Genomic DNA, 17,204 nt, shown 5'->3' with positions numbered 1-17,204 from the left:
ATTGAGTAGTCAAATCAAATGAAAGGTAATACATTTGCTTTAGTAAAAGAACCACTTTAAAAACAACACAGACAGAAAAGATACGCAGAACTACAGTATGTGGTCTTTCTACTTAACAAGTGTTTCCACTACATGAAGGCTGGTATGTCACTTGTACAATCCAGGTAAAGTAGTATGTTTTTACTTCCCTGTAAGGTGACCTTGAGACTTTGAAAGGCGCCATGAAATAAAATTATTATTATTATTATTATAATAGAATCAGACATATTTGTTACTTTGAGCTCTATTATCACATCAAAATAGTATTTTACACTTATTGTCTACCCTTGTAATGCAAATAAACTCCAGTTTCAAAGATGACATGAATACAAGCAGAGCAACTGGAGCTGAGTCTGATTTCCCAGCTGTTAGTTAAGCAGGCTGCCCATTTGCATCTTAATCTATGACTTAAATGTGCTGCTCTGTTGCCATCAGTCTTTTTTTTTTTCTTTAAACGTATTTTCTTTAGTTGGTCAGTGTTTCAGGTTTGTTTCAAAGAAATTAATGAGTTTGTGTTAAACTAGATTTGAAATAATATTCTGATCTCTATGTTGTACAACATGTTCTGCTTTTCTGAGTATTCTTTATGAAACACCCCTCTGAAGGCTTCCTCTTGCTGCAGTTTCCTTCTAAAAAAGAAAGAAAAAAAAAACAGCAGTCTGGCACAGGCATTAAAGGAGAAAATATGGTCGTGATTAATCTGAGGCCAAAAAGCTTCACACTGTGAGGGACGACGGTGCAGAAAACAAGATGGTAAATGTGTTTGGTGTGTCAGGTGCAGATTTATGTGGGAAGAGCCACCTTGACTAAGTGCGGACCAGCTACCATGTGCTTGTTCAACATCAAAACAAACAGAAACATGTTTCAATAATCTCTCTCTCTCACACACACACACACACACACACACACACACACAGACACACACGCACATTTCCCATAAAATAAATATCTGTATGTACAAGATTCACTCAAGGATGGCAAACTCTGGTTAAACAGTATGTAAGTACACAAACACATATCTATACACAATACAACTCATATAATGTAAACAGCCCACAGAATGCTTAGCCCTGTCATGTTAAAAAGATGTATAAATCATAAACAAGGATTCCAGCATAAATCCAGCAAAATCAGATTTGACACAATCCAGATACGAGGCGTTTATAATAGTGTAAAGGTGGCCGGTGTGTTCCCAGATGTCATGTCGTTGTGGTTGAATTAAAATGCAGCAATCAAAAGATGATCTCACACACTATTTTCCCTAAAGGACCAGGGAAAGGCAACATGTAGGCAGTATGTCAAGGTCTCGAAGAAAGACAACAAAATCTTAGTTTCTGTCTGTCTCCTTTGTCAGCATACTTAACTGGCCAAACACACAGGGTGATCGCAAGGCTGGTGGTGAGAAGCAGGTGGGAGGAAAGCTTAAGGTTATGATGGTAAAACTGCAAATAAATTGCTCCATGAATCATCGAAGATGGTGTCTCACAAGAAATGTAGGCAGATTTGTACTAGTTTCATCCATGTGACAGACGCGGGTCAGTGTCCTCCCCTGATTATTAAACACTTTGATGATAAGAGAGTTGATCAACACAACTTTTATGGGAAAACTTTGACTTTGAAGGATGTGAATAACAATACACCTCCTGGTGAATGAGGATGTTATTGATAGGGAATTCTACTTCCTTACAACTTGGCTCTTATGCTCAGACTGAGGGCCATGTTTGAAGTTTTTTCATTAATCAGGGGTCACCAAAGCCAAAAAAAAGCCTCTGTGTACTTGATCAGACAGACTGTTGACAAGCCAGAAGTTAGATTATCTAAAATATATTCTTTGAATGTAAAACTGAAAGTGAAACCACCTGAATTGTTGCTAATAATTTCTCATTTGTCAGGAAGACTCTGTATGGAAAACTAAAGTAGAGTTATGACTTGACCTAACACTGAGCCCTCACATACATCTTTTAGACTGAACCAATTTTGTTTGTTCAATTTAAAGAAAAAAAAATCATTTTAGCAAAACCAGACTCGAGCCGCAAACCTGATACTGTACCAGAACTGGAAAGGTTAAGGTCAGGTAGCAGAAGTATGGTAGCTCAAAGTTAAAGAGTTCAGGTAATGACTTTTAGTGCATCTTAATATCCCCTTCAAAATAAGTTTGGCCAAACTGGGGTCTTGTCTAAATCCTGCCTGACAACTCTCATGCCCTGTTAGACATCTGAGTGATGTTCTAGGTGAGTTCTTCAGACGTCATTCTTTACCTCTCTGACTACAGTGATATAAATACTGAGAGAAGTGATAGAGGAAACTCAAGTTGTAATAAACTACAATTATCTTTTAATACTGTTTAAAAGACATACACAGTGAGTTGACTTCTGGAAGGAAAATCCATTTTTATGTCCATTGTCCGGGTGATGTCCTGACCTCTAGCTCACATGATGCCCAGACATCAGGGCAGAAATGACGCTAATGAATATCAGTTATTGACAGGTTAAGTCCAACTGTGTCATTAGTATTGACTTTCAATATCCATATCTACCGAACTCTACAATGCAAGCACCTCTTCCAGTCCTGACCTTTGACTAACCTAAGAAAATAACAGGGTTGTGCAAATATAGCTCAATAGAAGCATGTGGCTACTAGGAGGTGTGGTAGCATACATCCCAGAGAAAGTCTGAAGCTCTAAGCATGAAGATCCAGTTCAGTACAGGAGCCAATCCATAAAAATGAATCCAATCACAGTTTCATTCCACAGTTCAGATCAGCTCAGAACCTCAGCACAGCAAACACATCCAGTAACCGCAAAGTCACATCAATTTACATCAGCAAAATCAAAGGCATCGATCCAGACATACAGTGTAATTTTAAGTGTGTCACCTGGCACTGGTACACTGAATCTTTCCATACTGGAATTCATTGGCAAGTCAGTTTATTGCCAATGATAGTACAGTCCACGTGGTGCTATTAAGGCACCATGCAGTCCCAATCCATGTAGTATTTACATAGACCTCTGGGCCTCACTGACGTTAATCCCACGGCAGCCTCATAGGTCTTGTGTCATTCTTGAGGTGAGAAACTCAAACCAGTACATCAGATCCAGCATTGCTAGTCCTACTGTACACATAAATATTAAAAACAAAAACGTTTTAAATGTGAGCAAAACTCAGCATTTCATAGATTTTGCACTATAAAACTACCAAAACTACCCAGGTATCTATTTAACAAGATATGTTTGTCAGTAAAGGCCTTAATATGCTACACATAAACGTGTTCCCAACAGAGTGTGTTGTCCAACACGCTGCAAAAGTGTTATAACTGTTCTGAATGGGCACAAACAAAGGTGGGGTGAGAAGTCTGTCATCTCTTTGTACACTTGATGTGATTAATCATGTAAACCAGGATAACAACGCACACTTTCGACAGTCACTCCCAAAATGGGGTTGAACCAGGTTTCAACATCAATATTATTATTCATTAAAAAAATAAATGATGTACTAACTGTACACTACAGTGGCATCTATTTTCCCATCTTCCTCAGAAATCGTATGTGACGTTGCATAAGGGAGAGCTGCTGACCATGGTCACATTTAACATTGAGAAATACGGCTCTCTGTGATAATGTGGCACTGATGAGGATGGAAATAGATATTCATATACATATGAATATGAGGAATTGAGCTTTGGTGTGACCAGCAGAACCAGAACCACTGGGCAGGTGCCTCGGCAGTACAGCATCTCACAATGCCAAACATCAATTTGAATCACAATTTCAATAAGAACCTGTGGTGGAAATTTTGCAAGAAATATTCGGCTTTCAGCCTACCTTTGAGGGTGGTCATTAAGAATAGCTATAAACTTTAGGCTTCAGATGAAGTTGGACAACAGCCTAGATGGTATAAAGCACTGCCAGCTTTCCTTACAACCTTACTTTAAACAGCAGGCAACATATGCCAATCTGCCAGACAGACTTTCTCAGCCTGAGTGTGGGAAAACGTCAAATATCCCCGTCTACTGTGTTTCTGTGGGAGCTGCAGTCTTGTAAGAAAGCCCAGTCTCCTTGCAGTCTTTGCAGTATTTTGTTTTCCCAACATGCTTCCTGCAGTCAAGATGTTCTGTTGGTCAGTGTTAGCTGACCTCCAACACGTCCTGTGAGGTGTGACGTTGGGCTGTAAGACAGATATAAGGAGAGTGTGTTTGTGTGTGTTTGCATGCATGTGGGTATGTGTATGATTGCATCCTTTTCTGAGTCCATGTTTTGTGTGTGTGTGGGTGTGTGTGTCACTGTCCAGGGTAGGTGGGATAGTGTGTCGGGGAGTATGTATGTATGTGTGGCTGGGACTGTGCGTGTGTGTTGGCCAGGGGCAGCGTGGCATGGCGGTCAGGAGGCAGGCGGGTAGACATCAGTTCGTCGTCTGCAGCATCACCTGCAGACAGAGCAGAAGCTGTCACTGAAGCACAGCAGACACATGTTCATTAATAAGCCTTACTCTTCCCGCTGCTAAGTTGAGCTACACAGGCTAACCATGTCCTAACTCCAGCTTCCTACCTGAACACACATATATGAGACTTATCAGACTCAGAAAGAAAGTCAGTAGAAGTACTGTAGTAGTACTGTAGTAGTAGTAGTACTGAATTATTCTCTTAACACGGACAATGACATTAGATATCAATTTAGACACAACCTACAAAATACAATACAAAAGTTTTATTCTAATTTGGAGTTTGAGGTTTTAAAGCAAACCACTGGAGGAACATGCTATACAGCAGAATTCCCAAGAGAAGAGAAAAATAGACAAAAATGTATAGCGAGTGTGTGGCCTACCACTGCCAGGATCCATGCCAGTCTGGTTTCCGGTGATGTGGTGCCAATAAGCAGATCGGGGCAGGATGGCGGTGGGGGTGCAGGGGTAGGAGCCAGGCTCTGAACCCTTGGACATCAACTGTGAGTCATGCACACAAGCTATCAACAATTCATTGATAAAGCATCAGAGAAAAAAAGAGCTTTGTCGATAAGTAATTTTAAGAAAGTGCCATGATTAATAATGTCCACAAAAAATTTGCACTACTGATTTTTTATTACAAGGAGTTTAAACGTATCATGGATCACTGACAGGGAGCTGCCAAAACTGGATGAGGTTTTATCACTCATGGGAGAAAGGGTGCAAAGTCCCCATCCTTTTATTTTTAACATTTTATTGTGTGTCTTTTAAAAAAGCAGAAGCTTTTCACTACATTGCACACTAGCCTGTCCAGTTATGATTAGATTAACCTGTTTTGGGCCTTGGGAAAAAATTGCTGGTGGATCCCTGTTAACCAATGCAAACAGCAGTCTGTAGTTGCTGCTCAGCTCTGTAGAGCATGCAGCTTTAGTCCTATTCAGAAATGTGTACCACAATAAATAATTGATAAAATAAATAACTAGATTTCACACAGGTGCATCCAGGGAACAGGGGACTCTGGGGGTCTGCATTATCTGCACTGGACACTGACAATAAACTTGAGACTTAAACTTGAGGTTATTCTATTACTTGATGAAATAAATATGAAATAAGATGCGTTGTATGTGTGGGTGTTAGCAAGGATCTCACCCTGCTGTTTTTCTCCATCTCCAGCAGGACCTTCTTGTGCTGCTCAGCGATGGCCAGTGTAGAGGAGTGAACCCTCTGATAGATCTGCTCCCCCTCTCTGGTCTGGAAGGTGTAGAGGCCTTCACCACTGTCACACATCCTAAACACATCAACTCACTATGAAGCTCGAGTACAAAACAGCACCGGCTAACATACTGGTCAGTGCAACAACCTGCAGTAAGGCCGGCCTCGCTGCGCCTTCATGACTCCAACTACACCTAAGAGTAACAAGTGAAGCCACACTGGGACTGGATTTATTTCTCTCAGGGTGATGTGGTGATTTTAATCCCATCTGCAGCGAGTATATGGATCCTTTTTCACTCCCAGCCCAGTAATAATTACATAATTACAGCCACAACTGTTGTTCTGTGAACTGGCTGCTCCTCTTGTAATTTAAATCCAGTCTACAGGGATATCATTGAATTTTTAAATGGGTCTCAGATTTTTTTTTCTCATGAAGCTCTGCTTGTCCTACATTTTTTATCGGCACATTGTGAACTTCTTCTTTTGTCTTAAAGCCATCAGGAGAGTAAAAGACGCCATAAAAGCTCATCAAATGTGCTGTTGTAATGTCAGCTAAAGGTAGGTACTGCTATTCTCTCTGGAGTCCTGTATTTTTTTTTAGATTTAGTCAACTTATCCCCATTAAAAGTATGCTGAATTACCAATTGGCTGTGGATGTGCAGAAATCCATCTTTTTATTACTTTGATACTGAAGAAAAGTTAGAAACTTGATCATTCTCAGGCAAGTTCTGAAGCCTCATTTTCAGAGTAGATTTCCTTAGCTTTATTCCTGTGTCGACAGCTGAGAGAATGCTAACCCTGAGAGGTGTAAGTACATGTATGAAATGAAATATATTTCATATTTTAATATGTAAATATTTAAAATTTTCATAGGATCAAATTTTTTTTCTTTGCCTCCCTCAGTGTCTGCTATAGACCAGATCCTGTCGTTTCACCACAGTCAATATGTTGTCAGGAATGATGAGTTAAATTATTGATGAGCACACTAAAAATAGTCTGCTTTTATTTTAGATTTTACATATTACTCTTTCCATATCCTAACGTTACAGTAGCAGATTGAAATGAAATGGCAGTAAACTAGTTATAAATGAACACATGACCTAAGACTCATGGTCCATGGCAGTGATGCAGTACAACACAGCTACAACTAGAGGGCTCTCTTTGTCTCTTTTGGTTTGTCTCAGACACACACACACACACACACACACACACACACACACACCCTCACACACACACACACACACACACACACACACACACACACACACACACACACACACACACACACACACATATACACACACACACTCCCATACACCCTATTATCTGCATGCTGACCCAATCATAGCTCGTCAGGTTTTATCAAAGAGAAAGAGATAAGGAGGTCTGGCCCAGCATTGATTCATCGTCTAATCTATTCAATCAATCTGTCAGTGGGGCTCAGCTCAACACAACCAACCTGTTGTGTGTGTGTGTGTGAAAGTGAATAAAACAGAGTAGGCAACAAAGAATGGGATCCTTGAACTGATCGTAAGATGACGGACAAACAAGAACAAACACACACACACACACTTTGGTTATGATTTTCAATAACAGTTGCAAGCTTGAACTTAAAAACACAATACAGGAAGAATGTGTTGCTCCTGGGTCAACACAAACATTGTGTGTGTGGCCTGTGATGTTAGTGACCTGTATGTATTTGGGGACTGTCAGCAAGCAAACACCCTCCCGCCTGCTACAGCCATCCCACTCCTGATCTCACCGTCCAGCTTCGAAGGTGAAGCGGGTGGCGTCGCGTCCATAGCGCCGCAGGGAGCAGAGCGGCCAGGTGACCAGCTTGGTGCGAGGGTTATGAATGTCCCACAGGTAAATGTTCTCATGGGTGATCTGCATCATGCACTCCCCATAGATGTCCAGGTTGGGGCAGGGGAGAAGAAACACGTTGAAACGTTCTGAGGAGACAAGGAATGACATGAACGATACCAGGGACTTGTTTCCACTGTGGTTTGAGTTGCTTCAGTTACGTGTTAACAGAGAGGATAAGCCCTGCTGCAGGCCAGCTTTACTGCACTAGCTCTTACTGCACATCATAATTTCTTATCAAGAGATTTACATTTTCAGTTTTTCTGAAACGACATATTCAAACTCAATATCAAAACCAAATGGGTTTTAAAGTTGCTCTACAGTACTGCTTAGTGACATTTGAAAACCCTCTAACAGTGATACGTTTAACATATTCAGCACCCATGGGACTTTAACTGAATTGTCTGTAGCTAATGAGAGTCTTACAGCAGACAGAGTTGAATTCAGAACTACCAGCTCCATTTCAAGAATGGAGGATGTAGAGGTAGATGTCTCCTCTGGGCTTTATTTCACCATTCAGGAACAAACAAGGACACAATCCCTCACTGCCCCCCCCCAATGAACACAACTAATTGTCTTGAATGGATCTGAGATTGAAGCTCCTAACTAAAACTACAGATCTCTGGTGGTGGAGACGAAGCTTCAACAACCCACCAGGACAGAAACATTAACTTTGCATCTTTCATTTTGAAAGTTTGCGACTTACCCGTGTGTTCACACTGCACCCCAGCAGCCAGCAGGTCAGGCTCTCCCATACTGATGTCATTGAGCCGGGTGCCCAGACACTCAATTGACAGCATCTTGAACCAGTCCTCTGCCTCCAGCTCTGTGGAGAGAAACACATCATTAACAGGGTACACTGAAAACAATCTATCTTTTGCTTGTATTGTCATGAACTGGTTGCTCTGGGTTGTCTCTGCACAGCACAGGTGCACAAATCGATGTTTAGTTCATGGCCAGAGGCTTGAACTGCTATTTTAGTAGCAGGTACTGTTGGATTAGTAATGATGATGCATCTTAACTGTGTGAAGATTGTCATGTTTTCATTTTTAGCAAATGTTCTTCACTTTCCTGACTTTGGAAATAGTAGTTTGACAAAAAAAATCTCATCTCAGTTACATGTTGGAACTATTTCTTTGTGAACATTAGCTGGATGAACTGACTCCTCCTAAAGTGGTCTTATCACAGTGAGGTTGCCAGGTATGAAGCTATCATGGCTCCAAGAAAGCCTCTATTAAAAAGCTGTGCTCAGCAACTACATCTGCCAACCCTCTCTCTATACCACCTATTCTCTCAAGGGTCTTGGGGGCAGCTGGAGCCATCCCAGCATGCAGTGGGTGAGAGGCGATGTCCACACTGGACAGATCACCAGTGTATCACAGGGCTGACACACTCACACTCTCATTCACCCCTTTGGGTTTTCACACTAGCATCTATTTATGATGGATTAAACAACCTAGACACAATAATGAGCTTTACAGATGTTTGGCAAGTGTATTTTGATTAACTGAAAATAAATGGACTCTCTGTGTGTTGAACAACATCTGCATTAATGTGAAAACCATCACAAGTTTAGAGTCGAGCCCTGACGATACGAAGCGGCGACTCTGGAGCTGAACATATCTGTGTTTGTGTGTCCGTATGTTACCTGAGTCACAGGTGAAGGTGCGTGAGGTGTCATCTGTGAACACAATGGCCACGGCCTGTCGCTTGGTATCCCGAGGCAACCGTGTGACATTCTTCACGTTGCTAATTTCTGTCACCTAGGAAACAAATTGACTGTGTTAAGTATGGTGGAAATAAACGACTTGTTTATTTTCTCTCCGGCTGTCAAATTTGCACAAATAATACAAGGTAACAAGACTTTCATTGCCATATTTTATCAGATTTATGAAAAAGCTTTGGCTAATTCATTAATTTGTGATGAGTAACACTGTTTGTTATTAACAAGGTCACATATGCTACAACTTCATTTTAAGTCCAGTGGCACGTTGAAAGATGCTGCGAAGGAGTGTGAATGTAGAGAAAGATGTTCAGGTGAAGGAGAGGTGATGATGATGAAGCCTGAAAGATAACTGACTTCTGAGAGAGAGTGTGTGTGAAGAACAAGAGAGCACAAGGACTGTTGACTCTCCCTGAGCTCAGGAGTAAAAGAATCAGACTTTTATGTGAAGGTTGACTGCTTTCATCACTGTCAGTGTGTGTGAGTGTCTGTCAGCTCTTTATCTTTGGTTTTCTCCTGCAGAACAGAGTATACCTGTTACCTGTCACACATGCACAACCTTTCTTTCCAATCCCTTGTGGGGACTTTACATTGACTTACGTTCATTTCATGGGGACTTTTTCTTATCCACAACTTAACGTAACTCTGACCTTGAACCCTTCAAACACTAGGCTTTTTTTTTTTTGGAATTTCAAAAAAGTCAAACTGAAATTGAAACAGCCTTATAATAATGAGTCACTCTGAAAAACAAACAGCCTTACTAAATGTGATGCGGAGTAAATGAAGTACAGCAATGCAGTTTTAGCCATTTGGTGTCTTTGCAAAGCCAAATGTGCCATGCTCTGCAACAGCAGCAGCAGGTCCCATTTTAGTAACAGATACAGCCTGGTCCCAGCACCAGGGATAACTTTACCCTAACCTTACACAAGAGGTCGCTCTAAAATGTAATGATTTACCTTCTTTGTCCCCATAAATGCAAAATGTAAATGTGTACACAGAGTTACGTCCTCACAACATGAATAATACAAACCCATACACACACTCCAAAGATTAAAACTCAAACTGGACCTCACAAAGACAGTGAAGAACACACACACACACACTTACCTTGGGACAGGCTCTGATGTATGCAGACTTCTCATCTGGGTATTTCTCCAGACGACGAGGTCCTTTACTGGATGACTTCTTAAAAACCAGCCAGCAACGCCGATAGATCTGTCACACACACACACACACGCACGCACGCACGCACGCACGCACGCACGCACACACACACACACACACACACACACAGAAATAGGATCAATGCCATTTAATATGTTCAGAAACAGTGAGTAACCTTGAGAAACCTTATGTGCCAAAAAAGTATTGTACAAATATATTGTAGTGTGTAATGTTCATCCTGCTGTGTATCATGTAGACAGAGTTTGGAAGAGAGAGAGTGAAAAGGACAGACATACTGATAGAAACAGCACGTAGGAGGAGAGAACTCATTTTATTCAAAGTATTTAGTTATTTAAATGATACTGAGTTAGACAAGACAAATTGTCAACCAAGCTACAATGATGAACAACTAATACCTCTCTCAGATTCAAAAAGCCACATCAAAATCTGAACACACACACTGTGAAGAAAATCCATGGTTTGTTATAAATTTGCTTTTAATTTTGTTGTGTGAGCCATCAGTTCAATCAGTTATGAGACAACTGATCAGTTATGACAGTTTAATCACTGTGAGGGACGGGAAGGATGTAGTTTTCTTCGTTCGTTTGTGTTTTGTCTATGTGCTTTCTAAGTTGCAGTCTGTTGAGCCCTCAGGAGTGAGTTGTGAGTTTAACCCCAAAAATGTCACCAGAAGCCACCTACTTAACCTTTGCAAATCAATATGAAATTTGTAAACAGACCAGCACACACACATAAATTTGTATGCAAATCTTGTCCAGCCCTCCCAGATTTTTCTCTCCCCCTTAGTCTCTCTGTTGTTTACAAAAGCTTAGTTCAGTCCTGAGGGTGGGGAAGGGAGAGACAATGAGAAGCTCAGGCACAATCTCTATTGAACAAGTATGGAATATCAATACCTTCCCACCTGTATCTCCTCTGAAAGGCCATTTGAGCACAATAGTCCACAGATTCTGCTTTTTGAAATTAGAATTGATACAGGAGAGTTTCACTAAGCAGACTCTTTCAAACACTCCTGCTCACATTTCCACGATACAATGATCTATAAAAATGATATTGCTATCTTCTGTAATCACAATTATGGTGTTCAGGTGCCACTGTTATCCACAGTTGTCTGCAATAATTGAGCAGATGGCAATTCAGAGACTTACCTGAGGACAGTTGGACCAGAGATAATTACTGATGGATTGAACTGGATGTTGTGTGGGTTTGAGCATATGGGACAGAGCTGCCCCTGAAGGTGCATGTCTGCTTTGGGACCTGCTATGTTTTATTACAACTCGAGTTGTATGGTTGTTGCTCTGGCCATCAATTCAGTTATGATAACACTGTATCTGCCAAAGTACTTTCTGACAAGCCCTGATCCATTATTGCACAGGAAAACTGTGTGCACACGACCACAGCGAGTGGAGTAGGTGAACTGCAAAGCTGAATGAAATAGTCTGTCTAGTCTGCAATGGACACAGTTTGGGCGATGTTTTCAACATCTCCTTTGTTTACAACTTGTCTGATGGTGTTTTGATGATGTGCTTTCTGATAGATACACTGATTAATAACTGTCACTTTAAACTATTCTCTGTTTCTACTTCAGTTTCTTTCAGCTTTGGATTTTTTGTGAGTTTAGAAAGACCAGCTGTGATGAAGGAAGCACCGCATAACCTCTGGCTGCAAAGGTTTGATTAATAAGAGGCAACATCATAAATAATTTGCACAATTTTTCCTTGTCCTGTCAGTAGAATACGAAAGGATGCAGGGGTGTTAAGAGATATAGAAAGAAATAAAATAACACTTTTATTAGCATGGCAGTATCATACTTCCCCTTTATAAATACCTTATTTCTCTTCGTTCAGCCTGCTTTCTGTTTTTTTCTCAATGTCCTAACAAAGATGCAAACAATTTCAAAATTTCTTGACTAGTGAACTGAGCTGACCTGAAGGACAAACGTATGATGAAAAGAAAAACCACTGGCCATTTTTCAAAATGCCTGTGATCCACGTATTGCTGACGCAGCACTAATACCACGCCTGCTGTAACAACATCATTTTCTTGAGCTTTCATGTGAGCAAGGTCCTCTGAAATTACAGTAACTCCAAACTGCTTTGCATCAGTTTCATCTTTGAAGCTGTGAGAAGGGAGCAATTAGCACTTTCGATCTTCCCCCTCTCTCACATCTTCTCCCTTCTCTTCTCTTTACCTTCACTTAGCACTCCTCACAGCGAGATTGTCTGCTAAGACCCAGTAACTTCAAACACTGGATGTGGAGACAGTGAAAACAGGGATAAAGGGGAGGAGGAAGATGGATGATGCTGAGGATGGACAAAGGGAGATCAGCAGGGCTGCACATGGAGTGAGTGGAGTGTGTTTGTGTTTATGTGAATGTCAGCCTCTAACATGTCTCCGAACTTAAAACCTAGAACCTTAACGCCAGCTGGTTCTCTTTTTTATCTCATGTCTCCATATGTCCATAAACTGGAGTCATAATGGCCCAGAATAAACAGACGCCAGAGAGGGAGAGAAAGAGAAGAGGAGACATTCTGCTACTAACAGGACTCGTTAAATGAACACTGTGACGGACAATGACTGCCAACCCTCCTTAAGTATGTTGGTTTAGTTTGTGTCTGTGTCTCTTTAGGTGGAAAGACTTTACTCAAGTGGTCACAGTTGATTACTGTCGCACCTGATAACTACATATCCACTGCATCAATATCACACTGGGTTTGAGCTACAAAATTTTATTATTCCCCTAAATCTGACGTCTGCTGTAACATCGGCTTCTGCAAAATGCACCAAACTCTGCACAAACTTCTTCTAAATCGCTTGTTTCAGCCTCATGAATGCCAGTGTGAAGGCACCTGCCATGAGGCAACCTGCTTCAATCATAAAATCCTTACTAAAGATTAAAACACACAGTGAAATCCATTTGAATTCAGTACCTGATTTTCTAAGAACTGCATCTCAACATGCACTCAGCAGCAGGATATTGTGAGATGACTAAACACAGGAAGGAAATGACAATGTAGTGATCCTGATCACAAAACATTTACTCTCGCTACGTTTGAAAACACTAAGACTATTTTATCTTCAAGATATGCCATCATCAAAGGATTAAGAGCCAATAAATACATTCATGGGGGATTAAAGCAGACACATTATGGATGTCTTAAAAGAAAGAAAGAAAGACAGAAAGTTCTACCTGAAAAACTGATGGTCACAAACAGTGTAAATCCAGCAGAATAAATAATCCTCTGTTAACAGGTTTCCTGTTTAATGCATTTACACAGACGAGCATACGCTGTGCAAACTCTCACATGAATCACACTGTTTACTGTTTAATACTTCATGTGATTGGAGCAGAACGTGTCACATCTGCTCCTGAAAAAAACACACACTGACTGTGATGTCGCCTCTTTGATTTTGTTTTTGCAGTGATGACTACTAAAGCTTATTAGCTTATTGTGCTTTGTGTAAAGCTGAAAGTTGTGTTGTTTCCACGTATGATTTTTACACATTACAACATTAGTGTAACTGCCAGTGGTGGAAAGTTCTTTTATTCAAGTTTTCTGCTTAAGTCAAACTCTGTGGTACTTTACTTAAATAAACAGTGGCATTTTCTGGCACTTTAAATATTTTAAATATACTGCACTTAGAGTTGCACTTTTTACTCCACTAGAATTATTTTAGAACTTTAGTTACAAGTTACATTCAAATTAACCCTCTGATGCACCCGAGCACATTTTTAACGTTCCCACTGACTTTCTGAAGGTTCATCAATGGGTTTTAATGATACAAAATATAATCAACAAATAAATGATGATATATTATTGGAGCGTAATGTGGGATGCAAATGTATTGATCCCCACATTTATCAAATGTATCATTAAAACGATGAACACAATAATGGAGCATTTGTTACAATCCAATAATAAAAATTATAGTAAAATGGACCATTCTGCATAACAAGTACTTTTAGTTATTGTAATTGGAGTACTGTATATTTCAATGCTATTACTTTTGAAATAAGAGTCAAAAACACAGCAGCTAAATTACACACACTCATACACAAAGAAAGACAATATAATTAGCATTAGTAAAATGACTTACAATTAAAAAGCCCATTAAATTTTGTCAAACAAAATACAGAAGGGCTGCAGGGAGGAAGGAAGAGACCGAACACAGGACAGCAGGAAGAGAAAATGAAGTGACAATGAAGGAAGGATGCATGAATACTAAATGGTGTGCACTTATACAAGGTTAGAAAGCAGGGTGGAGGGAGAAGGAGAGATGAGACTGAGAAGGAGAAATGACAAAGAAGATGGCAGTGGTCAGGGTAAAAAGGTGGGAGAAATGAACATCAGCCCAAATGTTTTCACTTTATCAGATGAAACCGGAAAACCAATAAAATATAAAAATAGAATGTTCCAAACACTTTAATCAATTAATTGAAAAAAACAAAATACATCACTTTTGCAAGATGTGACAGAGATTCTTTAGGTTAACAGGGATAAAGGGGAGGAGGAAGTTTAGCACTGAATGGTCAAATGCAACTTTTAAGAGCAGTGGTTAAAATAAAAATATAGAGTCAATGGATATTGTGTCACTTTCTGTAATCTAGAACTTGGTGGACACATGGACAGGAAGGCCTGTCGTATCTCAGCCTCAGCCTCGGGGCAGCATCTAATTCTGCTGAAGCCTCGTTAAGTAAAACTGCCATTCAAACACATCTGGCTCACAGTCAGACATTAAAACAGCTGTACTCAGTGTGTACAGTCTCTGTTGTCATGTCAAATGATGCATAACTCACCATAAAGACATATTTTTCCCCATACACAATCATTCAAAACAAACATCTGCAAAGTGTCTCTGTGTTTTATAATAGTTTGATCCATTTGGAGCTTCCAGTAAAGCTTGGGAGGTCAAAAGCTGTATCAGTAAATTCTTTTCATACCATTACTGTGACCCAGCAGGACAATAACTGGATTGTTCAGATTAACTCTCTACCGTGGTGTATGCACACAGTGAGCAACTTTCAGTGGAATTAATGGGACGCCATGTTGGAACACAGTATGCAGATTTTCATAATGGATCCATAGTCTAAATGTTTTTATTGTGGATCTTAATTAAATGTTGCTGCAGACTGTAAAAAAACTCCAGCATCAAATAGCTGTAGATGCACCACATGCAGTGTTCGCTGAAAATCTTTTAAATATTAAAATGCAACAAATAACAATAACGTGTCAACCAGAAACCCATGGTCAGATAATCAACTCCTGACTAGCTGCTGTTTCCCAAGAGAGCAATAAGTCACCTCCCTCCCCCGTGCTGCAAAAGTAACCACCCGCCTCCTTATGCTGCTATGGTAACCAAACCATCCCACTGCCACAGCATCACAATCCTGCTGAGTCTGTATTTCTTCCACAGTCCATGTGACATGGACAAAGTGGGGTGCTTAACACACGCAAACATTAACTAAAATCACGAACGTCATCTTCACAGTAATTTTAAAGTTTACTGCTAAAAGCATGTTTTTGGAGATACATCCGAAATGCTTCTCTGAGTTTGTTTGACGACTAAGCCATTTTTCCACAGACAAGCTGCGAAAAACCCTGTACTAACTGCACCCCTGCAGCCGAAGCACACTGTGTTTTGTTCAATAATCCAAGGTGCAACATATGACATGTGCCTTTAAGTGAGCAGACATTACCTCGGAAGGTAACATGGGCTCTGGTCTGGTGGTGCAGATGGTGATGTGTGAGCCACAACAAACAGAAACAGCAGATTTGATGTGTTAGAAAAACACGTGTCTTCATTTGCATGACTGCAAAATATAATCACGCTCACTGGGCTGATGACCACGTCCCTCCTGCCTGCTGTGTGCAACATATGGTGCTCTGAAAATTTAACAAAGCACCAGGGCAAACAGCTAGTGAGCAATATCTAATTGCTGTCTTTTGACCTTTAAAAGAAACTGAAATGCTGATGTCAGGTCACAGTGTGCTAATGCGATAATGTTAACATGCTGATGTTCAGTGGGTGTAACGTTTACCATCGTTAACCATCTTAGTTTGGTGTGTTAGCACACTAACATTTTCCAGTCAGCAATAAACACAAAGAGCGGCTGAGCCTGCTGAACCAAAATACTGGACAAATTAAACAACTGAGAGATGATGCCACAAAAAACTACACACACTCAAACTACAGCCTGAACATAACATGGGATAGAAGTTAATTCACTCCAAATTCATTTTGCAGTTTTCTCTCAGCATCATCTGTTTAGTGTCATTTTTGTTTGATCTTTTTAATAATGTACTGTACAGGCTGCACTGGGCATCGGTTTCATTGGGCATCTTAAACTAATCACAGAATATTTCACTGTCTTCTCTGACACTCCTCCACTTGGTGGTGCCCTGTGCCATCTATACATTAAAAGACTAAAATATTGTAACTATAGTGAATTCTATGTAAAAACAGGTACAACTAAAGTGAATTAACCAAAATATATATGAATAAGTCATAAAAACCTATAAAAATGTCCTCTAGTACTCAAAGACAGCCAATTAAATCCCTCACACCTATCACCAGATCCTGCCGCTGAGTGCAAAAAGGTTTGCTGAGGATGCATGCCCTTTACAGCAACAGCCTGCTGTTTAACTGCTTCCTCACATTCATCAGCGGGAACCTCCCCCTCTGCAGAGTCACTTGTTTCTGGTTAGGTGACTTCCTCCAGTGCATCTTGATAGTAGTATTTGACGCAA

General features: G+C 40.4%; 1 protein-coding gene across 1 annotated transcript in view; it reads right to left on the bottom strand.

The window, feature by feature from the left end:
• Positions 1–1,918: 1,918 nt before the first annotated feature.
• dok4 (docking protein 4) overlaps positions 1,919–17,204 on the bottom strand; it is a 47,321-nt gene continuing 32,035 nt past the window's right edge. Inside the window, exons 3-9 of the mRNA XM_026293795.1 lie at positions 10,381–10,488; positions 9,199–9,313; positions 8,257–8,376; positions 7,450–7,639; positions 5,625–5,763; positions 4,859–4,976; positions 1,919–4,460 (exon numbers count right to left, since the gene is read on the bottom strand). Of these exons, the coding sequence (XP_026149580.1) occupies positions 4,315–4,460; positions 4,859–4,976; positions 5,625–5,763; positions 7,450–7,639; positions 8,257–8,376; positions 9,199–9,313; positions 10,381–10,488 (936 nt within the window). The 3' untranslated portion in view covers positions 1,919–4,314. The remainder of the gene's footprint in view (positions 4,461–4,858; positions 4,977–5,624; positions 5,764–7,449; positions 7,640–8,256; positions 8,377–9,198; positions 9,314–10,380; positions 10,489–17,204) is intronic.

This window comes from Mastacembelus armatus, chromosome 3 (genome assembly GCF_900324485.2).
Source record: "Mastacembelus armatus chromosome 3, fMasArm1.2, whole genome shotgun sequence".
In the NCBI taxonomy this organism is placed as follows: Eukaryota; Metazoa; Chordata; class Actinopteri; order Synbranchiformes; family Mastacembelidae; genus Mastacembelus; species Mastacembelus armatus.
Note: the sequence above shows the minus strand (reverse complement) of the source record. Positions and strands in the feature narration are given on the sequence as shown.